At 42.3% G+C, this 27555-nt stretch overlaps 1 protein-coding gene across 2 annotated transcripts in view; it reads left to right on the top strand.

Annotated features, from left to right (window-relative positions):
• Window positions 1–27555, top strand: part of LOC310700372 (E3 ubiquitin-protein ligase RNF213-like) — a 90252-nt gene that overhangs the window by 3816 nt on the left and 58881 nt on the right. The window contains exons 2-14 of one of the 2 annotated variants that reach the window (XM_083489726.1): window positions 556–702; window positions 2773–2963; window positions 3178–3306; window positions 4200–4904; window positions 8275–8450; window positions 10587–10745; window positions 13357–13553; window positions 17321–17613; window positions 20497–20753; window positions 22206–22415; window positions 23484–23679; window positions 25789–25844; window positions 26384–26537. In XM_083489726.1, coding sequence (XP_083345852.1) covers window positions 2814–2963; window positions 3178–3306; window positions 4200–4904; window positions 8275–8450; window positions 10587–10745; window positions 13357–13553; window positions 17321–17613; window positions 20497–20753; window positions 22206–22415; window positions 23484–23679; window positions 25789–25844; window positions 26384–26537 — 2682 coding nt within the window. In that variant the 5' untranslated portion in view covers window positions 556–702; window positions 2773–2813. The remainder of the gene's footprint in view (window positions 1–555; window positions 703–2772; window positions 2964–3177; window positions 3307–4199; window positions 4905–8274; window positions 8451–10586; window positions 10746–13356; window positions 13554–17320; window positions 17614–20496; window positions 20754–22205; window positions 22416–23483; window positions 23680–25788; window positions 25845–26383; window positions 26538–27555) is intronic. The other variant, XM_083489727.1, reaches the window with a different exon arrangement.

The raw sequence follows: 27555 nt of genomic DNA, 5'->3' as shown, positions 1-27555 counted from the left end.
ATAAGTAATAAATAATTTTTATTATTACTTATTAGAACATCTTGCGGCAGGTTTGACGCATCATGACTTAACTTTATGTCTGTTCTTGGTTAGTTTTATAAGAATTCATAAGGGTACATGAGGCAAAATTCTTTGTATTAAAAGTAGTATTGTTAATATTATATTTACAATGAACTTTTCAGTCAAGTTTATTTAAGCCAAAGCAGTTTAAAACTTATTAAAAATCACTACAAAGATACAAGTTATAACTTTGATTACGTTTTGATGTCTGATGTTAATTTTAGAATTATTGTAATTGATACCTATCTGTATGCATTTTTGTGTGTGTGTTTGAGGTGGGCTCCTGTGTTTATAACATACTGTTAAAATACAGAACTAGTGAACTTATCCGGATCTGATGAATAATTAAGCAGAACTACATTTATTAATTCTCTATGAATATATGAAATGTTACTCCAGTTAGTTTCGTTTCACTGAGTGAAACAATATTCAAGCAAGTTGTATGACTAATGTCACCTCACCCCATTTGTCTTTCGTTTTCTTGCTTTCCAATAGGCTGGGGAAAAAACTTCACCCTGGATCAGCAATTGCATGAAAAGGGCTTTAAATGCCCTGAATGTGGCAGTGCTCAGCCTGCATCTCACAAATTCTGCAGTGAATGTGGGAAGAAGTTAGCTAAGGCTTCTTCTACCAGCACACAAAGTAAGTGATTTACAGCCTTAACCAAGAATCACAAAATGGTGTACAACTAATTTCCAAGATGAATTAGGGACATAATGAAAATATGTAAAAGACAGGGAAAGTTCTAGAATCATTGGTGTCTGTCTGGTTTATTGCCCCCCTTGCCTATGAATGTTCCGGACATTGCAGAGTTGTTGCTGGCTAGTCAATGTCCTTACCTCTCCTTGCTTTTTTGTGTTTCTGAAACGGGTGGCGCTGTGGGTTAAACCACAGAGCCTAGGGCTTGCCGATCAGAAGGTCGGCGGTTCGAATCCCCGCGACAGGGTGAGCTCCCATTGATTGGTCCCTGCTCCTGCCAACCTAGCAGTTTGAAAGCATGCCAAAGTGCAAGTAGATAAATAGGTACCGCTCCGGTGGGAAGGTAAACGGCGTTTCCGTGCGCTGCTCTGGTTCGCCAGAAGCAGCTTCGTCATGCTGGCCACATGACCCGGAAGCTGTATGCCGGCTCCCTCGGCCAATAAAGCAAGATGAGCGCGGCAACCCCAGAGTTGGCCATGACTGGACCTAATGGTCAGGGGTCCCTTTACCTTTACCTTTACCTTTAACTCTGTATTGGAGAGTAAGTGTAAAATTTAACTGGTAGTACAGTGGTACCTCAGTTTAAGAACAGTCCTGTTTAAGAACGATTTAGTTTATGAACTCTGCAAATAATAGCATGAGATGTATGTAAGTTCCAGTTTGTGCATATGTTATTTCTGTCTCTCTCTCCACTCTTTTCTCCCATACCATGTTTTCATTCTCTTTTGGAGTATTAGTTGTAGAGTTAAATGCACTGTTTTAAAAACCACTAAACTCATGCCCCCAAACCTTAACTGGGTAAATGTGTTGGGGTATGTGTTCCTGGAAGTCCAAAGAAGTGATTAAATTTCTCCAACAGCAAGACACACGCTTAGCAGTATTTTATGGATTATATTGCCTCCATTCATAGTTCAAGATATTATACATTTCACACATATGACAAGACAAGTTCTCCAAGCTTCTAAACACTAGCAGTTCCAACTTACTCAAATTTTACAGAAAGCAATTGTCCAAACGCCTGACTCTTGCAACTTCCCACAGTTTTCTGTTCTCCCAACTGCCCTCTTCTCTTCCTCAGGAATGTGGATGTGGGAGAATATTTCATATGCAACAGTACGTGATAAGTCACCCAGCAACTAGATAAGAAAACCACAAGCCCCTTGCAGCTGCACTTTGGAAAAAATAAATGAATGTCCAGCTTTCCCCCCTCCAGCTTTTTGTCCTTCACTTGCCCATTTTCTGCACACTCCTAACACTTCCCTTACCTCATGATTCTTATTACACATCTACTTTCCCTTATGCTATAAGGTGAGGAACGCTACAGCACTCTGCGATCTATGCAAACATAGATCCAAAAACACCTCTCTGTCCCTTACCTGAGAGATACTATCTTAAGAATATAATGGTGGTAACAAGAGGCTGCTCTTCCTTCTCACCATGCCATCTGCAGTGGGGGGGGGGGGAGTTTGACAAGCATAATTATGGCCCAAACATGCTAGAATAACACCACTGGGGGAAAACAGCTGTTAGAAGGCTTGTTATGTGACCCATTTATTTATTTATTTATTTATTAAAACATTCTGTCTGTCTTAGACAAAATGCCAAACGCGGCTTACATAAAAAAATCAAATAGGCACAGCAACAGATTTAAAAAACCACTGCAGGCACAGAGAAAGTGTAACATACTTTGTTGTTGTACATTAATTAAAAGAATTACTTTCTGCAGTATGATGAATGGGATGCGCTAATAAAATGAAATGTGAATTATCTGAGATGTGTTGTTGCATCAGAAAGGCAAGCATATGCTCTTCAATTTCTTCATTGAAAGAGAGGTGTAACCTGGGGTTCATGCCTGGGGATGTAATAATTAAATAATGCTCTTTGTGGGCCTGACAGAAAATTTACTGACTTCTGTGCCTAAAAATGTTGGTTCACCACTGAGACCCCCAGCCCTGCCTCTGAACTAATGTCAGACTTCTCCATAGATAACTTTCTGCAATTCTTCTGTTTCAGTTGCAGAAAACAGAGATGCAAAACTGACCTCAGTGCTGGAGATGGAGCCTGGGGGCGAACTGAGAGTGGAAAGCTCCCTTTCCTTGGGATCTTCCGTTGATAAGCAGCCACTAACTGGGGAAGCACAAGGGGAGCCAGAAAAATCTTTATCTGAGAGCCCTGGGAGTCAAGCCTCTCTCACACAGAAAAAAGTGAGTACATTTGAGAACAGGTTGGGCATAGTGCAGAGATTTCAGAAATACAAACTTTCGCTTCCTGCTGTCTGCTATGGTGGAGCTGTTAAGTGTGCTTTGCTGATGCTTCTTGAAATGGCCACTTGGTTAAAAGTTGCTGCATTGATAGGCAAGCAGTTACATTTTGCTTACAAGTGCTAAGCTCTCTGAAAGCAAGGCTATTTTTCAACAGGCAGTAAAAGTTGAGAACGATGTTGACTGGAATGAGTTGAATGAGGATGATAACCCTCCTTCCAGAAAAAGGAAAAAGGAGAAACCAGACCTATATGAGGGCAGCAGCCCATGCTCAAGCCCGCAGCAGGTAGTTTTTCCTATGTGCAGTGAGTAATTAAGTAAGTGAATTGGTCTGAAGTATCAGTTGCCAGTCAAGTGTCTGCTGTGAATTGCTGATTGGAAAAATGCATTTTTGTCAGAATCCTTGACTAGTTCTTGCAAATAGAAAAACCCTGCCGAAAATCCTGGAGAGCTGCTGCCACTGCACTGAGCTGGATGGACCAATGGCCTGATTCAGTCTAAGGCAGCTTCCTATGAAAGCTAGGTTTTCTCACCCATGGAAAATGGCAGCCATGGGTGCATTATGTTCCATCTTCAGATTCAGGTCCAGTTTCAAGGGCATATTACAATAATCCAATCTTGAGTTCACCAATGCATGAGTCATAGCAGAAAGTTATTTCTGTCCAGGAAAGTGCATAATTGCATACCAACCAGTTGATAGGAGGTGCTCCTTGCCATGGATTGAAGGACAAGTAATTAGTAGTACAGTCGTACCTCCGCTCCCGAATGCCTTAGGAGTTGAATGTTCCGGCTCCCGAATGATCGAAAACCAGAAGTGAGTGTTCTGGTTTTCGAACGCTTTTTGGGAAGCTCGAATGTCCGACACAGCTTCCGCTATTGTTTCTGGCGTGCCTCTGCATTCGGAAACCAATCAGAAACCGTGCCTTGGTTTCTGAACATTTCAGAAGTTGAACGGACTTCCAGAATGGATTATGTTTGACTTACAAAGTACCACTGTAATAATAACGGATGTGCCTGGGTCTTTTCCATAGCTAAGAGTGGAAGCATATGCTGGGAAGGTTAATATTGAGGATGTAGGGTGATCTATTCTTGCTTTACCTCTGAACCTTTAAAAGCAGGGTTTCTCCATTTTAAGAGGTGAGGTGAGTGTTATTTTATTTTATTTTTTCCATCATGCAGAAGAAAAAGAAGAAGAAGAAAAAGAAAAGGCATCCCTCAGATGCTGAAATTCAGGACTCCTCAATGACATCCTTGACAAGATGTTTTAGTTCAGCACCACCAAGTCTTGATCACTTTAGCCCTGAAGTGACAGATGCAAAAAACCAACCAAAGGAAATTCAAAGCCCAGAAGATAAATTGACCAAATCAGACAAGGAGTCAGCTGGTGACAGTGGAGGTCAGATTAAAAGTAGCCCCTTAGACATAAATCAGAGTCTAGCAGTTGTTGCAGAAAAATATGTTGGTGATATTGATACCAAGAGTCAGGATAGTAATAATGGTGCAGCAGACCAGCATGTTGGTGCTGCAGTTGCAGAAGAGAAGATGGAGGAGGAAAGCTTTGAAAAGAATGATGTAATTGGTGAACAGACAGGTTCTAGTAAAGAACAAAGTAAGACAAGTTCTACTGCAACTGATCTGTCTCAGGGAAATATATCAGATACCCAGACTTTGGTTGCAACACAACCTAATTCTGATGGAGATGCAGAGAGTGCCTCTTTGGACCCTTGCTGTACTGGTGAATCTTCCGAAAATAAAGTTGCAAAATCAAGTACAGAAGATCAAAATCGGGAAATTAAGACAACTTCGTCTGAATCGGAAGTGAGCCCGGGTCGTAAGAAAAAAGTTGAAGAAACCAAGCAACAGACAAGTGCTTCGGTTTCAAAGGTATGTTGCCTGCAGTCCTATTGGCTGTCTTGTTGTGTGGGCATATGTCTGCTTCCATTGCCTTCTTGGGTGTTTTCCTGAATAGGAGAGTTCGAGCTGCATGTCATCCATTTGCTTATTAATGAAAGTAGACGTTGCATCTCTAGATGACCTCCCCTAGTCGTTTCATGCAGTTGTTGAACAGAGTAGAAGGCAATATCGAGTTCTGCAGGCGGTAGTGGACTTTGTGGTGGGCTGACGCCACTTACCTGATCTCCTGACGGCTGTGCCGCTTCTGCTTACTGGGGGGGAAAGGGCGAGGCAGCATGGAGGTTGGCATGGAGCAAATCCACCAACACAGCCAGTCCTAGCACCATTTTCTGGAATCTACAATCCAGGATGGACTAAAACCACTTGTTACCTGTTAATTTCATCCTAGAATGGTACTCTCAAAAGGTGCTGTGCTTGGTATCAAAAGCTGCCGAGAAATTCAAATAGGACCAACAGACTGAATCAGTTCCAGGTTTCAGGGGGCTCCAGGCAAAATAATCCTGCTCCTGTTGAATTTATCAGGCATGGGGCAAGAAGCAGCAGTGAGAGGAGTACAGTGAACAAATCATCCTTGTCATCCTTCCCCAATGTCCCTGGTGTTAAAAGATGGGTTAGTCCCTTATTTGCTGAAGCTTCGTTAGGTGCTAGGATTGATCTTTTGTTTTTAAAAGGGGTTCATTTAGCCTAATGGAGACAAGCTCCCTGCTCTGGACTGGATGGTTCCCTTTCAGAATCTTTCCTTTGTTGCCCACGGCTGTAAGATTCACTGAGGGATTGAAACGGAAGCTTCCCTTTTCTGTCCTCCCAATTCCCCTGATTTTATGTTGCATAAGTGCATTGGGGAGGGGCTTAAGGGATCACTTGCTAGCTTGTCTGATCTAGTTGCATAGCGCACAGGGCCACAGTGGAGGAAAATACTTAAAGGGAGCCCATCCAACCTGACCCAGTGGAGCGCCAGGTGTTACCACCAGGATTCACCAGAGGCTGTTGAAAGAAGAGATTCATTTGCGTGAAAACAAAATATTGTGGGAGCTGGACACAAGATTAAGCTCCCCCCCCCCCCCCCGTGTGTGTGTGTGTGTGTATACACACAATTTATTAATTTTATATTAACAAAAACAAACATCACAATCAAAATCATACATCTTAATTGACTTCCCTCCACTCCCCCTCCTGGTTCCATTATTTTATATTTCTTCATACACGTCCACAAAATCTTATATTCTTAACTATCCAATTTTAAAACCTTATTCATGTTGTTACAAGTGACCTTTAAAAGTTCAACTAATGTAAAAGCCTATACATAAAGCTTGCTAAATATGCCTTGAACATCCCCCCCTTTTTTTAAAAAAAGAAAGAAAACAATGTCCTTTTTCTTTCTAGAGTTTCAAAATGTCTAGTATGTCCTGCATAGTTCATTAGTTTGCTTTGCCAGTCTCCATCATCTTTGGTGGTGGCTTCTTCCTTCTTCCTGGCGTCCATTCTCAGATGCAGGAACAAAGTCTTTTGCATGGTACATCCGTTAGGTCCTGTATCTTTCAGAATCATAGCTTCTGTTTTTTTTAAACAACAGTCATTTTCAACATTCTCTTCAAATCTTTATATATCACTTCCCAAGCCTTCTTAATAATTTTGCATTTCCACCACATATGGTAGCCTCTCATACCTTTTACCTGCCCTTCCTGCTTCATCTCCATCACCGCCAAAGCTTCCCAAATCAATTCACACAAGGTGTCATTTTTGTCATAGACCACCCTCACTTTCCCTTGCATTTTCCTCAAACCTCGTACCTCAGCCTTTCCCATGTTAGTGGTGTGTGCATTCACTTTTTTAAATTGTCCCACAATCTCTGAAAGTAAATTAGTATTTTTCCGAACTAGAGAGGCTGCCTTATCAGCATTCTGTTTTATTTCTTTTGTCTGATTTAACAATTCTCTTTTAAATTCTAAAAGTAAGTCAAATAATTCATATTTCTCTTGTCTTACGGCTTTGCTGGTTTGTTTCAGCATTAAGATTTTTTCTGCCAATTCTAATTTGAGATGGGGCTGCAGTTCTCTTGCTGTTTCCCAGCTTCCTTTCTAAGATTAAATTTTCAAAACAAAAAGTCCTTTCCCACCAGGGAAAGTGTTATTTTGGCTTTATCAGTACTTTGTCAAGGCCGTTTCACTAGACTCAATAAAAAAACCCCCGTACTTCCAGCCTCCTCCCTCCCTCCCTTCTACTTTGCTCACAAAAACAAATTTTAGCAGATTTAACAATTGTCTATCCCTTTCTTTACATCCATTAACATCAGAGTAATTTTTAATTGCCAATACTGTATAAATAAAACTGAATTATTTGAAAATCTGATTTAGGCCAATATTAGCAATGAATATTATAGTTCTTTTTTATAATCTTGCTTTTTAACTAGCTGTTACCTTTTAATAAAATAAGTCCACAATTATAATTCCGTTAGGTTAGATGTCTTCAGCACTCTGAAAGCTCAAATACTTCTTTCCCACAAGTAGCATAAATTCAGAGGGTCAGTCCAATCTTTCTTCCTGAGAGGAAATTTGTGATATTCTTCCATACAATAACAGTGCAGTCTTTCTCTGGTTTAGCCTCCATTTAAAGTCAAGTTCAATTGCAACATAGGATGGATTCAAGTTCAAATTCAAGTCAAGTTCAATGTATTTTTTTAAAAGAGAAAATCTTGAGTGATTGGTATAAGAGCTAGGTGAAATCTTTTAATCCTTATTATTCATTAGCTAACATATCTTCCAAAGTGAACTTCATCAACACTTCACTTGTATGTATTTCGTGCTCATATCACCAGGAACGGGAGCGGACTTCCTTTTAACACTCCCGTTTTTTATCAAATTGAGCACTCCTTACCTTTGCTATTGGCTTCAGTCTTCTGGAAAGGTAACTGCTCGTGGCTGGATTGGAGGCTTTGCTCTCTACAAAGCCGTGTTGGTGCCTAGCTCACTGGCACACTTGGCTCTCCCCACTCTCTGCGCATTTCGGCACAAAGGCAGGGACCGGCAATACCAAGCGGCCGTTAGTGAGTCGCAGGACCTCAAGACACCTCAGTGCTTCTCTTGGGGCTTTTGGGGGAGGTGCGTCACCCTTGCGCTCTTACCCTTAGGCTCCATAGGGCCAAATCTGATAAGGGGATGTCATATTCACGGTCCGCTCGGCATCTTGCGGAAACTTCTAAAATAACCTGTTCTGATGACCTGTCTCAAGCATAATTTTCTCCTTGGGAGCCGGGCACAAGATTAAGCCCCCCCCCCTTTCCAAGCCACAAGGGACTAGTACATTTTTTCAAGCATTTGAATCACATATGTCTATGTTACAGAAAGCCAAGTTGGAAGAACAGACTAAAGCGGAAAATGTCTGCAAAAAGCCAGAAGAAGCAACAACTCCAGCAGAAGGGTCTGAGAAGGGAAAGACTTCTGCTGCTACCAATGAGAAGAAGCAACAGAAAGATCAAAAGACTAAGAAGCAGCAGGCAAACCAGGAAGTCAAGCAGAGGTATAGCATATTTCTGTTTATTTCAAAAGTGGTATTAAATTGGAATTGGCCAGTAGCAGTTGTTGCATAGTTCTGATCTGAAAGGTTAGAAACACGAAGCTTTACTAAATCTGAAATTACCACAAATACTCATCTAACGCGCTTCACTATGTCTTGTTCATAGATCTTCCCAGTGCCACCAACATCTTCTAAAATACTATGATTTCTGTAAAGCATTTTTTAAAAGACCGCAATGGATAAGCTAACTGTTGGAGCAATCATTTTTACCCACTCATTATTTCTGTATTGATCAGTTCATTTTATTTTTTAGGAAGAAGTCGGAAGATAATAAACATTACACCTTTTAACATACCTGCTTGTTTTCCCTTTTGACATAAGCCACTTGAGGGTAGAGCAATCCAGATTACAGGAAGCCAGTTTAATTTACCTTGGGATAAAATATGCCAGTGTGACTTAACCCTATTCCAAACTCTACTCAGAAGCCTAATGGAGGGAAAGAAGTCTTTAAAGTTGAGTTTGACTTATCCTACCCCTTTTGCTAGTGCAACTCTTACTGGGTTGCTAGGTCATATGACTGAGCTGAACAAAATTTGGAATAAGGTTAAATCTGCCTCTCCACACCCCCAACATGCCCTGGAACATGCCCCCCCCCCCCCAAGGACTAAAAGCCTCAGTTCAGCTGGCTGAGCCAGGATGGAGGACTTGCCTAGAATATCTCTGGCTAAGCCAGCATGAAAGCCTTCAGTTGGTGTAGGAGATTGCCTGTTCCAAACATTGCTCATCCTAGTGGATCTTGGGTTTGGATTGCTCCCTTAAATTGGTGACAGCCACAGCTTCTCTTGAGGTTGTACCATGCCAGCCCAGGCGTAGCTCCACCCTTGCTGGTGTAAAGTCTTTGCATCTTATTTGGGCAGAAGTCTGTCCGCTTATGTACTGCTACACATATGGACTTGCTATGTCTTTTCCAACACATAATTGATGTAATATAGTATTGGCATAGGTAAAGGTAAAGGGACCCCTGACCATTAGGTCCAGTCGTGGCCGACTCTGGGGTTGCGGTGCTCATCTTGCTTTATTGGCCGAGGGAGCCGGCGTACAGCTTCTGGGTCATGTGGCCAGCATGACTAAGCCGCTTCTGGCGAACCAGAGCAGCGCACGGAAACGCCGTTTACCTTCCCGCTAGAGTGGTACCTATTTATCTACTTGCACTTGACGTGCTTTCGAACTGCTAGGTTGGCAGGAGCAGGGACCGAGTAATGGGAGCTCACTCCGTTGCGGGGATTCGGACTGCCAACCTTCTGATTGGCAAGTCCTAGGCTCTGTGGTTTAGACCACAGCGCCACCCGGTACTGCCAAAACTTTGGAGACTATGATGCAACTGTTCCTACCCTTGGCAGTAATAATATCTGTTCAGCTTGGAACTGAAGTTGGGAGGGTGGAGGCTTCTTAATGGCTCTGCGCTTAGAGCCAGAACAAATCTCCAGCTGAACTTTTTGGCTTGGGGGGCATGGAGGGCACGGGTGTGAAGGAAACACATACCGTAGTTTATTTCATTTGCCAAACCCCGACACCCTCAATTGGGGTGAACAGTATTCGTGAACCTTGTACATATTGGGTGGTGGTCAACTGTTAATTTCAATGGGTCTACTCAGAGTAAAACTTAAGGAGAGTGGCTAAATTAGGTCCTTTAATTTAGATGTGTCTTCTCTGAGTAATACCTATTGCTTTTCGTTCCCAGCAATGGCATATTTTGGATTCTTTGAGTATCTGCATTTTCTGACCATAGGAACTATCTTGTATAGAATAAGATGAATAGTTTGAACTGATTTGTGAACTTGGATCATACTGTTTGGTATAATGAATATTAGCTGAAATTTATAGGAAAAAGCATGAGTTTTGATATCTCATCCTCTGTTCCTTGAAGCTTCTGAAAGAGTTCTCTAATTTTATTCATACAGTGATACTTTGTGTCTCTTCTTGGTAGTTTTCTCCCTCTCCTCTCCTCTAACATATAGAGTTGTGGTGTGGACTCTTCAACGCCATGGAACCATTTTCTGTTCTGATACATTGTGGTGCCCTACTCCATAAATTCATCAAAATATGTTGTACTGACCATTGTTGTCTTCACTGTTGCAGCCATGTGAGTTCTGATGAAGGCGTTACAGTGTATTTCCATGCTATACTTTCCAAGGACTTCAAGTTGGATCCTGGGAAGCACAAAGTTTTTGTCAGGGCACAAGGCATATCTGGCTATGTTAACTGGAGGGAAAATGTCTGTGAGATGACTTTCACAAAGTGAGTACAATTTTGTGCATTCATTCAAGCTTTGGAATGGATTCATTGGCCATAAAGAATATTGCTATATGTAGAAGTGCTAGATGATGGTAACAAATAATAAGATCTGGCAAGGTATTTAGTCTCCCCTTTGATTTTTTCAGTACCTCTGTCCTAGCATTCTTGCTTTATCTTTTTCCAACTCTGCGGTTACTAATTTCCCCCCTAGTTCAGATAAGGCAGTTTTCATTAACCACTGTGTGATTGGGCCACGCTGATTGGGAACAGATGTCTACTTTTAAACATGTATCCAATTAAGCATGATGACTAGAGGAGAAAGATGTTACAGAAAGAACAAACGTCATTTTTATTCTCTCATTAGCAAGGTGAAACTGTAAAACTCCTTTACTATTTTTATTATTGCCAGGAGGTATGATGTTACATTTACAGTATTGAAATTTTTTTTAAATAAATGCAGCAGCATACAAATGTTGTTATCCTTGTTACTTTGAAGTGGTAGTTGTGACTCTTGATTTTAAAAAACGTTTTGCTGTTCTCCTTGTTGCAAGCCATTTTGAGCAGTATTTTTCTGTGTGTGTGTGTGTGTGTGTATAAAGTTTGCATGATGATAATGAAGTATTGAACTGGATGTACTCTGGGGTGGAGGCAAACTCTGTAATATGGAGTGATGTGGCCAATACTGGACCAACTGTAAGGGAGAATTATGTGTCTCTGTGTAAACTCTTTTTTTTTTTTTTAATAGTTTTTATTAAATTTTCCATTATACAAATTTGCCATATCAAACAATTTTCACAAATTTCAACTTTTTGGACTTCCATCAGCTTCTCTGCCAACCATCCATATTTTCCCATTTTTACACATTTTCTAAATTTAATATTGCATTTTTAGATTACCCTTACTGTCCTATTTCTGTTTGACAATACTCCTCTCACTTTCACAAAGCCTCTTTAAATCCCACTAGCGTTATTTGTTCGTCACATATACCGTATTTTTCGCCCCATAGGACGCACCGGCCCATAGGACGCATCAAGTTTTTTGGGGGGAAATAAAGAAAAAAAATTTATTTCCCCCCCAGGCGCTTGTGGGGCAGGCAGCGGGGAGAAGCGCTCTTCTCCCCGCCGCCCGCCTTGAGATCAGGTCCGGGGACAGCAGGGAGACGCGCTGCGTCTTCCTGCTGTCCCCGGAGTGGTGGGGCAGGCAGCGGGGAGAAGCGCTCTTCTCCCCACCGCCCGCCTCCAAACCACTTCGGGAGACAGCGGGATGGCGGCGTTCCGCCTCCCTCTGTCCCCCGACCTTGTGGGGCTGGCGCTGGGGCTCTCCTGAAGCCTGGAGAGCGAGAGGGGTCGGTGCGCACCAACCCCTCTCGCTCTCCAGGCTTCAGTGAAAGCCTGCATTCGCCCCATAGGACGCACCCACATTTCCCCTTCATTTTTGGAGGGGAAAAAGTGCGTCCTATAGGACGAAAAATACGGTACTTTTCAGATATTCTGCAAATTTTCCCCAGTCCTTGATGAACTTGTGGTCCCGTTGATATCTTATCTTCCCAGTTAGTTTATCCAGTTCTGCATAGTCTATGAGTTTCATCCTCCATTCTTCAAGAGTCATTAGTTCCTCCTGTTTCCATTTTTGGGCCATTAAGATTCTTGCTGCTGTTACTGCGTATTGGAAAAGTTTGTGATCACTTCTATTTATCCCTCTTCCTGTTATTCCTAACAGAAAGGCTTCTGGTTTCCTTACAAATGTATATTTCAACATCTTCTTCAACTCATCATATATCATTTCCCAGAAACCCTTCACTTTCTTACACTCCCACCAGTCTCTGTGTGAACTCTCATACATCTCCTCTAGGAATCCCTTACTTTATATGCACATCAACATGCTATGTAGGCTACTGAATTCTTGCCCTCTGGCTACTAAGGCTGCTTGCTGGTTCCTCACATTTCAATAATAGCTATTAGGCTACATTATTCTTTTGTAGATTGTTCCATTACAGTGGTGCCCCGCAAGACGAATGCCTCGCAAGACGTAAAACTCTTTCGTCTAGCGAGTTTTCCGTTTTGGAGGTGCTTCGCAAAACGAATTTCCTATGGGCTTGCTTCGCAAGACGACAATGTCTTGCGAGTTCCTGCTGGTTCCCCCCCCTTTTTCTAAGCTGCTAAGCCGCTTATCAGCTGATCTGATCAGCAGATAAGCCGCTAATAACGCTAATACGTTAATCCGTCAATGGGCTTGCTTCGCAAAACGAAAAAACCGCTAGACGAAGAGAATCACAGAACGGATTCTTTTCGTCTTGCGAGGCACCACTGTATTAACCTCTTGAGAGTAGAATACCATGTATAAATAGGGGCCAGTGTTTAGAATAGTATCGTTCAACATGGGGGGGGGAGTGGTGAGTTGTGTGTGTGTGTCTTCTTAATTTAGTATGTATGCATATCTGATCTAGCAACACTGGTTATTCCAGGTCATTATGTTTTAAGGCATATGACTATATATTAAATGGTAAATATTTGGAGGCCTCTCCTTCCATAAAAGTTAGTTGAAAAAGTTTTGCCTGTTGTCATGCTTTACTGCTAAGATGTACATTTGTGTTTTGTTTTTTTAAAAATACTAGGGATCTTGGTGAGCATGGTCACCTAATGGAAGGCTGTGTCACTATTCATAAGGATAATATGGAGAAACCAATTCCCTATAAATACTATGTTGCACGTGGGAAGGACGGAGAGTGGGAATTCATTTACAAACCTCATCATAAAGGAACGTTTGTAAATCGTTTTTTGTTTATAAAGTCAGCATTACTATATGGCTCAGGTAAGGAACTATCTCTGCCGTACGATTGTGGTTTTGATAATAATTTATAAACAGGGTGTGTGTAGTTCCCAAGAAAACAGAAACGGTATATAAAACCATTTCTCCATGGAAGTTTCTGAAGTTCTGGAACAAGTGCTAGACGTAGAACAGAGTCCAAGTAGCTAGAAGGAATGCATAGATGAGAGAAGGGCCAGTATTGGAGGGCTGTTTGAACACCGCTTCATTTCTCAGGCCAGCATCGGGTCACAAACCATCATTAAGAAGCCTAATAGAAGCTACTGGCTCTGACTGCTGTACTACTGCATTGCCCAGCCTGTAGCCCCCGGATGCTATTGGATGCAGTTCCCATCAGTCCCACCAAGCGTGGTCAGGGATGATAGGGGTTGTAACCCAAAGTATTCAGATGCTACTAAGTTGGGCTGCTGTAGTATGATCTAGCCTCCTGACTTGGCAGTAGACATTATTTCTCTCTGTGGGGGTAATGCCAAACTGAGATATAAAACTCCCCATTTGCTCGGGGAAGAACTTTCCAATGAATATGGCTATTAATTAAATGAACATGGAAGCAGTGGAATTCAGAAAGCACCTCCATGGAAGTCAATGGAAATATGTATTTGTTCATGCTACTTAGCAGTTGCTGAAATCATCTGAGGGCAATGTCCTGGACATCAAATTTCATGTATTGAACTTCAAATGGTCTTTAGACCATTATAAAATAGCAAACAAACATTCCTACTTACGGAATATTTAGGGAGAAGAAAGCAATTATAATTGGGCTAGCTATTAGGATTACGCAGTAATGTAAGGGGACTTTATATATGCTTGGTACATACATTGCAAAAGTCTACAGCTTCATAATTTGGGTAATTGTTTCTCCATTATCAAGAAACCCCTTTTACTTTATTTAGTGTCTTTACATCATGATCCTATGTATGTTTACTCAGAGGTAAGCAATACAGAGCTTAATTGCGTTTAATTCCAAGGAACTGTGCATAGGATGCACAATTTTTCTTAAACTGATATTTCTTAAACTCCCCCAGTAGCGGTAGATGCAGTCTTCTTCCATGCTAAGTGGGAGACATGGGGGAAGACCAGGAATAGCTATTGCACAGAGACTTGGAAGAGCTAGCTAAATGAAAACCATGCATATTTTGTCCCACAAAGTCTAATTTCTCTTCTGTAAACACATAGATGTTCAAACTATGATTGGATTGAGTGGAAATACATTTCCATCATCATAAAGGCCTGCAGTATTTGCAAGTATCCAGAGGTGGGGCTGCATTGCTGACCTACAGGTGAAACTCGAAAAATTAGAATATCGTGGAAAAATTCATTTATTTCAGTAATTCAACTTAAAAGGTGAAACTAATATATGAGATCGACTCATGACATGCAAAGTGAGATATGCTTCTACTTCTCAGAGGTCCAACCTTGCTCGATTTGCAATCCTTGTTTTGCTGATTTTCTTGAATATTCTAATTTTCTGAGATTGTTAATTTGAGGTTTTCATAAGCTGTATACCATGATCATCGCAATGATAACAAATCAGGGCTTGACATATCTCGCTTTGCATGTCACGAGTCTATCTCATATATTAGTTTCACCTTTCAAGTTGAATTACGGAAATAAAGGAACTTTCCCCTGATATTCTAATTTTTCGAGTTTCACCTGTAACTTCCCAACTCCCTGCATTGCTGCTGGTTATTGAAGGGGGGGGGGAGCAAGGGAGCTCAGTGCGGGCACAATACAGAGCCAATCCATCACTCCACCACTGTGCAGATTCCCCCCTGCCCTTCCCCTCTCGATAATCCATAGTGGTGTGTGGCATTGGGGTACCAGGCCAACAATACAGCCCCACCAGCCATTACTGCAAGGTATGTGAACCAGATGTAGACAAAGAATCTAATATCCATTCCTTCCACCAGAAGGTGCTTTATTCACTGCCTTCATGTTTTTTCTCTTGATGTGTGCATTGTGGTATGAATGTAAATGGCAGTGGCAGGGTGGAAAAGAGAGAAACACTCGGCATTAATGCAACCTACTTGCCTAACCATTCTGCAAACAATCCATGCAGCACTTGTTTACCTTCTGTGAATCTGCCAGTTAGCTGAAAGTGGAACACTTGAGGCTTTCCCTCCAAAGGCTCTGCTTTGCAAGTAGAACAATTTGCAAAGTGTTAGCTGTGGCTAGCAGACCAGTGCCAGCAGGAGGGAGAGTGGAAGTGAGCCACACAATGGGGACTCTATATGTCTTGATGTCCAAATATCACGGGAGAGGATGGAGGATGGCAAATGTACATTGATACATAAAGGGAAAGGAAGGTACCCAGTCCTCCTGCTGCTCCTTCCTTTGTCCTAACACACAGGAGTAATTATTATTAGTATTATTTATTCATACCTCGCCCATCTGGCTGGGTTTCCCCAGCCACTCTGGGTGGCTTCTAACAGAATATTAAAAACACGATAAAACATCAAACATTAAAAACTTCCCTAAACAGGACTGCCTTCAGATGTCTTCTAAAAGTAAGATAGTTGTTTATTTCCTTGACATCTGATGGGAGGGCGTTCCACAGGGCAGGTGCCACTAACAAGAAGGCCCTCTGCCTGGTTCCCTGTAACCTCGCAGTGAAGAAACAACCAGAAGGCCCTCGGAGCTGGACCTCAGTATGTGGGCTGAACGATGGGGCTGGAGACAGTTCTTCAGGTATACTGGGCCGAGGTAGTTTAGGGCTTTAAAGGTCAGAACCAACACTTTGGATTGTGCTCAGAAACGTACTGAGAGCCAATGTAGGTCTTTCAAGACCGGTTTTATATTGTCTCGGTGGCCACTCCCAGTCACCAGTCTAGCTGCCGCATTCTGGATTTATTGTAGTTTCCGGGTCTCCTCCAAAGGTAGCCTCATGTAGAACACATTGCAGTAGTCCAAGCGGGAGATAACGAGCATGCACCACTCTAGTGAAACAGTCTGTGGGAAGGTAGGGTCTCAACCTGCGTACCAGATGGAGCTGGTAGATAGCTGTCCTGGACACAGAATTGACCTGCACTTCCATGAGCAGCTGTGAGTCCAAAATGACTCCCAGGCTACGCACCTGCTCCTTCAGGAGCACAGTTGCCCCATTCAGGACCAGGGAGTCTCCCACACCTGCCCGCCCCCATCCCCCAAAAACAATACTTCTGTCTTGTCAGGATTCAACCTCAATCTGTTAGCTGCCATCCATCCTCCAACCGCCTCCAGTCACTCACACAGGACATTCACCGCCTTCACTGGTTCTGATTTAAAAGAGAGATAGAGCTGGGTGGTATCCACATACTGATGAACACCCAACCCTAACCCCCTGATGATCTCTCTCAGCGGCTGCATGTAGATGTTAAAAAGCATGGGGGAGAAGACTGAACCCTGAGGCAACCCACAAGTGAGACCCCAGGGGTCTGAACAGTCATCCCCCAACACCACTTTCTGAACACAGCCCAGAAGGAAGGAGTGGAACCACTGTATAACAGTGCCCCCAGCTCCCTCCCAGGAGGGAAATAACTTCTGTTTTTCTTCAAGAGTATGTGCATGGCACAAAATAGTTGCATGATTTTTCTCCTCCAGGTTGGGCTTTTGCAGGAGACACCAGCAATTAGTGAAAGAGATTTCCATATGTGCAAGGGGATGGAAGAGGGTATTTGCCAGAGGGATGGCCTTTTTTTGCTATGGGCCTGTAGGCGCACGGATTTATTGAAACCTGATCTTGTGTTAATGAAACCTAAAATATTTTTTAACAGATTGGCATCAGTATGACGATATAGTATGTGTTAAACCATCTGACACTTTATGGAATACTATTAAGAACAACATTCCTGGGCTTAAAAATCCAGAGAAAGAGGTTGTGAAAGGAAAACAAATAGCAGCAAAGGTGATGCTAGAAAGTCTCTTCAGTATATTGAACACTTGGACTCCTCTCAATGTCAGCAGCTTCATCCATCAGTTCCATCAGTTTTTTTGGGTGTATTTGAAACCAATGGTATATGAGGACAAGCCAAAGGAATGGACTGATTTACAGTTTGGAGAAAAAGAGGTATTGTAAATCAAAAGAGGTATTGTAAAGTTGCAATGATCTAGAACAAGATTTTCTACATTCTGAGGTACCACATGTTTAAATGAAATTGCAGGCTTTTTCAATAGTGTTTCAGATATATGCAAGCACCCTGTTCAGCCGCTGCCTCACCCTGTTCTGCCCCTTTTTGTGACTTTTTGGGTCACTTCTGTGTTCGGCGCAATGTGTGTATACACAGTTGCACACACTGAACACATTAATACAAAGTTGCCTGTAATAAATCTGATGGATCTATAACATTTTGTGCAGCCTTTCAGAGGGACAATACTCTTAGGTAGCTGCTGACCCAGCCCCGGACTAATTGCTGCTACCTTCACTTGGAATGCACTGGCAGAGAAGGTACTCAGTGGCATTGCGGCACCTAGGCCATGCAAGCACGCATGTGTGTGCCATCAACAGAACCCACCTCACTAGGTCAGCCCGTGGTGCCAATGCCCCTGGGTGCATGGGATGCACAGGATTCATGCAGCCTGCCCGCCAGCTCAGCTAGTGCCAAGCTAGACCACGCTGCGCGCCTGCCTGCCTGCCTACCTGATGCAGCCCTTGGTAGGCAACCCCCCCCCCCAACGCTGGGCCATTCAGCAAGGGAGCTGGGGAGGCGGCAGCAGGGCCAGGCTGAGCGAGAGGGCTCAGAGACCCCCACCAGCAGGCAGGGCAGGACGGGGATCCCTGCATGGGGGCACCTGGCTCATACTCCCTCAAAAGCATGGGCCTGGGGCTATGGCCCCTCCACATACCCCCACGCTACACCTCTAGGCACACTGCTGGCTCTGTTCTTTTTCAACTGGCATATTATTTATGCTGGGCACTGAGGAGGTTCCTTGGTACTAAGCATAAAGAATGGACACATCACATCTGTAAATGTCACTGTTTTCTGTATAGAGGAGAATAATTATTTTGGAATGTGCTATTGGACATAGTATTTTCATTGATGCTGGCCATAAGCCATAGTTAGTCAAATCATGTGTGGTAGTGCAGCGAGTACAGTGGTACCCTTCAAGAGGAACGCCTCGCAAGACGGAAAACCCGCTAGACGAAAGGGTTTTCCGTTTTAGAGGCGCTTCGCAAAACGAATTTCCCTATGGGCTTGCTTCGCAAGACGAAAGCCCATAGGGAAATCTCCGGGGACCTCTTTTAAATGCTAGTGGTGGGGAGCAAAGCCTTTCCCCCCCCTCCGGCCTTCAGAAGAGGTCCAGGAAGGCTGGCGGGGGCCGAAAGGCTTTGCTCCCCAGCGCCAGCATTTTAAAAGCAGTCCGGGATAGCAGGGAAGCGCTTCCCACTATCCCGGACGGCTTTTGAAGGCAGGAGAGATCCGCGAAGCCTGGGCGCGCTGATCTCAGCGCGCGCAGGCTTCGGCATGCCGGCAACTCTCCGCCAGCAGCGGCAGCGCTGCCGCTGCTTGCGGAGAGGTCCGCGAAGCCTGGGCGCGCTGATCTCAGTGCGCGCAGGCTTCGGCATGCCGGCAACTCTCCGCCAGCAGCGGCAGCGCTGCCGCTGCTTGCGGAGAGGTCCGCGAAGCCTGGGCGCGCTGATCTCAGCGCGCGCAGGCTTCGGCATGCCGGCAACTCTCCGCCAGCAGCGGCAGCGCTGCCGCTGCTGGCGGAGAGGTCCGCGAAGCCTGGGCGCGCTGATCTCAGCGCACGCAGGCTTCGGCATGCCGGCAACTCTCCGCCAGCAGCGGCAGCGCTGCCACTGCTTGCGGAGAGGTCCGCGAAGCCTTGGCCGGACAGCTTTTGAAGGCAGGCGGGGGGGAGCAAAGACTTTCGCCCCGCCAGCCTTCAGAAGAGGTCCAGGACCTCTTCTGAAGGCTGGCGGGGAGCAAAAGTCTTTGTCCCCCCTGCCTGCCTTCCCAGGGGCTTTTAAATCGCCCCGGACAGCGGAGAAGTCCTCCGCTGTCCCGGGGCGATTTTAAAATGCCGCCCGCCAGCATTTTAAGATCGCCCCGGACAGCGGAGAAGCCCTCCGCTGTCCCGGGGTTTTTTAAAATGCTGGGGGTGGGAAGAAAAGCCCTTGTCCCCCCCCCCAGCCTTCAGAAGAGGTCGGGGGACAGACTGTCCCCGGACCTGGTCTGAAGTCGGTTTCCCTAGGAACGCATTAATTGATTTTCAATGCATTCCTATGGGAAACCTTGCATCGCAAGACGAAAAACTCGCAAGAAGAAAAAACTTGCGGAACGAATTAATTTCGTCTTGCGAGGCACCACTGTATAAGTATTCCTCACTTTGCTCCTCCTTTTCTAGAGTGGAGAAACAAGTCAGCCACTCCATTGTTTAGCTTTGTGGCAAATTGGCAGCTATGGTTCAGTTGTGTGAAGCAAATCATGAGTGCTGGTTCACATGTAATGCCGAGGTAGCTACTCCATGGTTTGTTTACCCAACTCTAGAGAGGGACGAAGTGGGAACTTCTTGAGCTTCATGCACTTGTGCACAGGTTTGCTTGCTTGCTTATTTATTTATTTGCTAGCCTTTTATAAACTGCGTAATATTTTAAAACATCTCTTAGGTGGTGTATGTTTTAATGATCTTTAATATTGTACAACAATGAAACAGTAGTGTAAAAACTTCCAAAATACATATAAAAAAATAAAACTGGAATTCATCTAGTTCAGGTGCATAAAACTGGTTCCAGACTTATGGGTCATGGAAAGCCTAGGCAGATAAATCCTTTAAAGACACTGGAAGCAACTAATGGTTTCTGTTTTATGTATGGCATTAGCCCTGATTTGTGGCCAGAATTCTGTGCCAATCTAACCATTTAATGATAATCTGAATAAGCAATTTCAGAAATTGTCTTCTAAAGAAAATAGGTGGAGTTGGTTTTTATTACTTTCATCCTTTTCTCTAGATCAAGCAGTTAATTCTCAATTATTTAAGAGAAACAGCCCATCCCCTCCTTAATCAGAACAATGCAAGCTGTCCATCTTGGAACAAGGCAAAGAAAAATAAGCTGGGCCTGGCAGTGATCATTCTTGTACTAGGAGAATATTATAGACTTCCAACATCAAAAGAAGATCTGGTGCAGTTATGTAGCCTTCTTTGTTTGGAGAAACCACCAGCAGATGAAGCAAAATCTTTCAAAGAACTGTTTCCACATGAGCTACGGTATGTAATTTTGGATTTGAAAATTCAGGTTTAGTGTTAATTAAATGACTAGTGTTTCAAGTTTGTGACATTGTTGTAGCAGTTCACTGATATGCAAAACTTCAACAGGCTCATAATTCTATACTTTAGGAGGAATTAAGTGTCATTCAATTATGATTTTTCTGTCAGCACAAGCATTTTTGATTGACAAATAAAACAACCCTTGGGAGTAAGAGGGGAGAAATTTCCATCGTGCTAGTAGGAGCTATATCTCCATAAAGATGCACTTGTTGATTTTTTTTGCCTCCTAGAACAGGGTATGTCATTTTAGGGGGTGAAATTTAACCTTTGCAAATTTCTTCAGTGAGCAGTCTTTTAACAGGGGTCAGCAAACTTTACCAGCAGGGGGCCAATCCACTGTCCCTTAGACCTTGTGCAGGGCCGGACTATATGGGGGGGGGGGATGAATGAATTCCTATGTCCCACAAATAACCCAGAGATGCATTTTAAATGAAAGGACACATTCTATTCATGTAAAAACATGCTGATTCCCAGACCATCCACAGGCCAGATTTAGAAGGCAATTGGGCCCCGGGCCCTTGTTTGCCTACCCATGCTTCAAAATATGTTTTTTGGTGTGAGGAATTCAACTGAGCTATTTTTGTGATTGGACACCATTTAGCTTGGTAAGTATATTAGATGAAGTAACACATAAACTGCTTTTGGAAAACCAAAGGATTTTAGTTTTGCTTTCTGAAAACATCACGTAAGATTAAATATTAATATATAATTTATAATACTTGACAATCAATTCTAATGATTTCTGTGTAATTTTATTCCTACTCTACTATATTAAAATACCTTTTGAATTCCGAACTTTTTAGTACTCCTTGTTTTGTAATTTGTAAGTTGAAATATTCAGCATGCTGTACTCCTAAAGAAAGAAAAAGTAGTAACTTTATGAGACACAACAGAAAAATATAATTTGACTCGTTTTTTGTGTGCAATTTTAAAGATAGCTGGCTTGGTTCTGCTACTGGCAGAAGTGGAAGAGATGATTTTGCTGATTCCCTTTGGATGTTTCCTTCCTGTAAAATCTGCCTTGGAGATTGGCAAAAAAGTATCCCAGCCTTTTTCTACTGGGGACCTGCATTACATTGGATTTGTTGCAGTTGCAAAAGAGACACTTTCAATCCAAGCCCATTGTTCTGGCCTTAACAGCTCCTGTGCCTCATTCAGAATGCAGCAGAAATACAACAAAACCAGAAATTAATTTGGGGCGACTATGTTATTACCTTTTTGTTGCAATGGTCTATGTATTTCTATATCAGAAATGCAGAAGTATTGTAGAGAGCACCCTATGCAGAGAACCACAAAGCCTTTGGTTTCATGCACAAGTACTTTTAATGCAGGTTTTGTTTATTTAGAAAAAATCCTTTACTGGTAGGCGTTAGTTTCTTATTTCTCTTTCAGTGTGGAACAATATTTGAAGAGGTTTTGCAATCATTGTATCGAAGAAAAAATTAATGAGTGGCTGTGGACAATCCCAGCTTTTCATCTGTTTACTGCTTCTGTTGATCTTGAGCATGTTCTTGTGAATACTCTGCTTGACTCTGAAGAGAAGTGTGCAGGGCTGGAAGGTCTTGTATTTGTTGAATGCAGGAATAAACAGGATCATAAAAAGTAAGTTTTAAATGTATTTGTTACTTTATTTCATTCTGAAATTATCAGTAGTCACATTCACTTACTGCACTGAGAAGTGGCATGATTTGAACAAGCCTCCTGTCCTCCCTGACTTGTAGTCTCCTTCATCACCTTGCTTAGAGGATTTTCCAAAGCTTTGCTTATGGCAAGAAGTAGAATGGGAATGTTTCCTACAATAAAGGAAACCATCTAAGATCAGGATTTTCTTGTAGTGGTAGACTTGTGGTCAACGTGGCACCTGTGAGTACCAGTGTGCCTACCAGTCCCTGTCGCAATTGTGTGTGGCACATACAAAAGGCCCTTCAAAAATCTGTGGTACATGAGAGACTGGTTGCTATTCCTATTCTGTTCCTCTCCTACATTGTGCAATTGAGATACCTCTCCTTATTCATCCACCCTCTCAAAAAATACATCAGGACGGTGACCTACTGGGTATGTTAAGAAAAGGTGGCCTCTTAACCAGGTCCTGAGCTGTATCTTAAATGTTAGTACCAAAATATTGAGCTTGGCCTGATAGCAGACTGGATGCCAGTGCAGATCCCATAAGCAAGGTATATTATATGCTGGCAGCAGTTTGACCTCACAAGTTTATCTACCTGCTGTGTTCTCCACCAGTTGTAGCTTCTGGGCCAATTCCAAGGGTAATCCACTTGGAGCACATTGTAGTTGTCTAATCTTGGGTTCCAAAAACATAGGCAATTGTGGTCAAGCTATGTCCTGCTTCAAAGGATAAGGATGCCAGCAGCCAGTACCCACTTGCAGAATAGTCCAGAGAGCAAAGTCAGATCACAGAAGAGAAACCAAGTCCAATCACAGGCCAGGGTCACATAGGGAAGTCAGATTCTCAGCAAAGAACCATAACTAGTCAAGAAGCTGGAGGACAGAAGCTGTTCAAGCAACTTTCCTAAGGGATTGAAGGTTTTTATCCTGGTTTCAGCCACCTTCTTTTTCATTTTGATCTTCTTGACCATGCAAAAACCTATATTGAAAAAACTCTATATATTGAATATATTTTCTTTTTTCTCTTTCTTTTTTTCTTTTTGGTAGACACTTGCTTACACTAATGAAAAATAAGAAACATTTGATGAACGGAGATAGAGCACTGTTCAGGTCATGGTTCACCCTGCTGCCTCTGGGGGACTTGGTTGAATTTATCTCCGAGTTTTCTGCTTATCCGTTAGATTGTCTTCTAGGAACCTTTCATCGACTGAAGAATTCGCAAATCGATTACCGTAACTTTGAGGTTTGTTGTTTAATTCTGGTTCATTTATAGAAGATCACACCAGCACAAGTTATAATACCTCAGCTCCCCACAGAAACCCTTCAATCAATCAGATCTCGTTATTTTTAAAATAAAGAACATTGGTCTTTATCCTGATAGTTTGAATGAGAAGCCATATAATCATTATGCATGAAAGGGACATTGAGGTCTCTTGATTAAAACAGCCTTAAGTGAGACAGCATATTTTATAACAAATGAACCTTTGTTATAGTCCATACATAGTGTTCCATAAAATAGTCGTACCTTGGTTTTTGAACAGCTTAGTGCTCAAATGTTTTGGCTCCCGAACGCCGCAAACCCAGAAGTGAATGTTCCGGTTTGTGAAATATTTTTGGAAGCCGAACATCCGACGGGGCTTCTGCAGCTTCCGATTGGCTGTAGGAGCTTCCTTCAGCCAATAAGAAGCCTTGCTTTGGTTTCCAAACCTTTTGAAAGTCAAATGTACTTCTGGAATGGATTCCAAGGTATGACTGTATAGATATTCCATGGATTCCCTAATCAGAACTGTATAGGATTAGTATTGACTGATCTATAATCTAATCTAATCATGGTTACTCTGTCAGGACTGTGTCATGGGAATGCCCTACTCCAGCCTTTTCTTCTCTTTCATTAATCATACTAAGGGCTGTTTGGTGCAGCAATCTTAAAATTTAACACTGATATTTTTTTTTAAAGAAAGAACACCTAACACTTAATAACTCAAACCATATAGATTCCAAACCTGACAAACCTAACCATGGTTATTGTTAAGATACACCTACAAAAAGTTCAAAACCAAATTATTATTATTGTTTATTAAATTTGTATGCTGCCCTATACCCCCAGGTCTCAGGGAGGTTACAACATAAAATCACAATATAAAAATACAAATGGTCTTTTTTAATAACTCCAAACCACATTCCCAAATTCATTTGGCAAATATATAAATCTAATAAGTTATACTGATTTTAATGCATCAATAAGTTACTGAGGCTGAAATCCTGTACTTCTGGAGTGAGGAACCTTTTCAGCCTGAGAGCCTAATTCCCACACCTTCCAGAGACCACAGCCCAGTGGTGGGCTGCACCAGAGGAAAAAGTTGGTAAAACAACAGATACTGTATAAGTAACTTCTGAACAGTAAGGTACATTCTAGCTATTCAAATGCCAGTTTTCTATACCAATCCATCCATCCTCCCAACGAGGCAAATGAGGCTAAATTATCACAGTTCAAGGAAGCATTACAGCCAGGGAAAAGCACGTGAGGAGGGGATAGAGCAAGGCGAGATGAGGGGCGTGGCTTGGGGAGAGTCCCAAGGCCTGAGGTTCCATATCCCTACTACAGTGAAACCTCAGTTTTCGAACATAATCAGTTCCGGAAGACCATTTGACTTCCAAAACGTTTGAAAACTGAAAGTGGAAGCTTCAGATCAATAGGGAAACTCAAAACGGAAGCCGCGTCTGAAAAACGTTAAAAAACTGGAGCATTTACTTCCAGGTTTTCGGCGTTGGGGAGCCGAAACGTACGATAACGCAGGCGTTCGAGAACCGAGGTTTGACTGTATACGTACTTAATCAGAGAGAAAGTCTTATCTAAATCCATGAGACTTGGTCTTTAGTAATGTGTATATAAATCCACTGTTAATATGTGACTAAAAGTATTTGTGAAACTAGTTCCCAGGTGGTTGAAGGGGAAATTCTTGAGGATGCTGAGTATGCTTTTGGATGGTAACAGCTTGGCGTGTTTGGAGTGAGACTGCTCCGGAGTTGGCCAGCTGGAGATAACTCCACAATTCATGGCTGCCATTGCATAAATACCTCTTGGATCTCTGTGCCTATTATAGAACTGTTTACCATTAGTTCCACCTCTCATTAGCTGCCCTGCTTTCTACCCCACCAGACCCAATGAGCAGTGGCCACCGTTGAGCCAAAGCCCTAACCTAAATAAGAGCTTTGAAGCAGGAGAGATTAGTAAGCAAAGAACGTAACCAGATAGATCAATTTCATTGTTGCATGATTTGAAGGTGTTTTGTACAACATTCTAGTAAGAAATGATTCTGGTTCTCTGGCTTAATTTTTATTGCTTTCATAGGAAATAGAAAAGCTTCTGGAGATGGTGATAAATATCCTCTCTAATACACAGAATGGGTAAGTAAAAGTTGTACATACCTTCCATAACATGCTTATCTGGAAGAAGTCCGCAAAGCACAAAACGGAGTCTGAGAATATAGATTGTGATACAGTTATAGAAGGATTACAAAACATTTAACTGTCTCTAAAGAATCATTTTAATAGCTATGTCCTTACAATTATTACCTAGAACATTATTACCTCAGTTTTCATAGCATGCTCTCTGCCTTTAGAATCTAATTAGATGTGTTAATTCGCTTAAGTACAGTACAAGTTTTCCTCAGCTCTGCTTTACTAGTTCTTTAATTGTGAATGATCTCAATTTGTCAGTTTCTTTGCTAGTTTCATCCTTGCTCTTGTTATCAAATTATGAAATGTGTTTCTCCTTCTGTCAGTAATCTAGTATCTTTTCACCCCTCCACATATGCATATAATCTGCATGCAGGGCTGCACAGTTTCAATAATTATTCACATTCCATAGAATCTCAGAGCTAAAGTCTGCATTAGAGAAGCAATGCTTTCTGCACCCACAGTAATTAAAGTATTTCACAATTTAGCATGCTGCAGCAGGACTCTTGGAACTCGTATGTGTCAGTCTGTGTAAGACTTCATCAGATGATATGCAGCAAAGTTAAAATGGTAAAGCGATACAATATACCAGCTTCATCTGCTGCGATTTTTTCAAGGATTCTTGGACTTGCACCTTCAGAGGTGAGAATTTCTATATGATTTTGCACATTTTTTGTGTATCTGCATATTTTTCTGTGTTCTCCTGAACCAAGTCACCAGGCCATCTGGAAGAGATTCTGTAAGGAAGCTCAAAAGGAAGGGCGAAATAGGCTAAGTTTGGTCCCCCTATGTCTGATTGCCATACTTTACTGTTGCCCAGTAGGTTCAGGAAAAAATGTAAAGTCTTCACACAATGCATTATTTATAAATGTATACACCACATTTCTACAGAATTACACAAAGGTGGCTTAAGCAAAATTGACACAGTACAAAATAAGCTACCTAAAACAAAGAGAAAATGCAAACTAAAAACAAAACAAATTAAGGAGCAAAACCAGCAGAAACTAGAAACAATCACCATTTTAAAAGCAGATCACAGAGTAGAAGATTACAACACTGCAGTCTCTTCCCCTTCTATGTTTTTTTTTTGCCAGCATTAACCAGAGTTCCTTCTTAACTGATATTGACATGAAATTCCTTACAAGATATGATGGGCATGAGCTTAGGTGACTTAAAAAAAGAAAAAGACTCTAGATCTGTCAATGTCTGTTACAAAGATCCCAAATGGAACCTCTCTATTCAGAGAGACATGATACCTCTGACTGCCAGATGCTGGGGATTGAAATGAGATGGCCTTAGCTTCATGCCTTTTGAGTTATAGAGGTGCATGGTTGGCTGGTATTGGAAACAGAATGCTGGACCAGATGGTGTCAGTGAAGATGCTAAGTGGACCTCACTTGGGATGGCCACCTCTTTTTCTTTTGTAATGAACTGTTTTTAATGAACTGCAAATGGACAAACTGTGGTTAGTGTTTACTACGGTTTATTGAAAAAGCAACCTTTAAGTAATAATGAATGATCCTGACTTGTTTCAATAAATACTGATTCACGCTAACTATAGTTCATGCTTTAGTAATAACAACAAGTTGCAGTTAACTGGAAATAGATACAGTGGAGGAGCACAAGAGCCCAAACTTGAGTATGTAATGTTAACTGGTTT

The sequence above is a fragment of the Podarcis liolepis genome (genome assembly GCF_965112155.1).
Source record: "Podarcis liolepis genome assembly, chromosome: 2".
Lineage (NCBI taxonomy): Eukaryota > Metazoa > Chordata > Lepidosauria > Squamata > Lacertidae > Podarcis > Podarcis liolepis.
The sequence above is the reverse complement of the archived record's forward strand: the minus strand, read 5'-3'. Positions and strand labels throughout refer to the sequence as shown.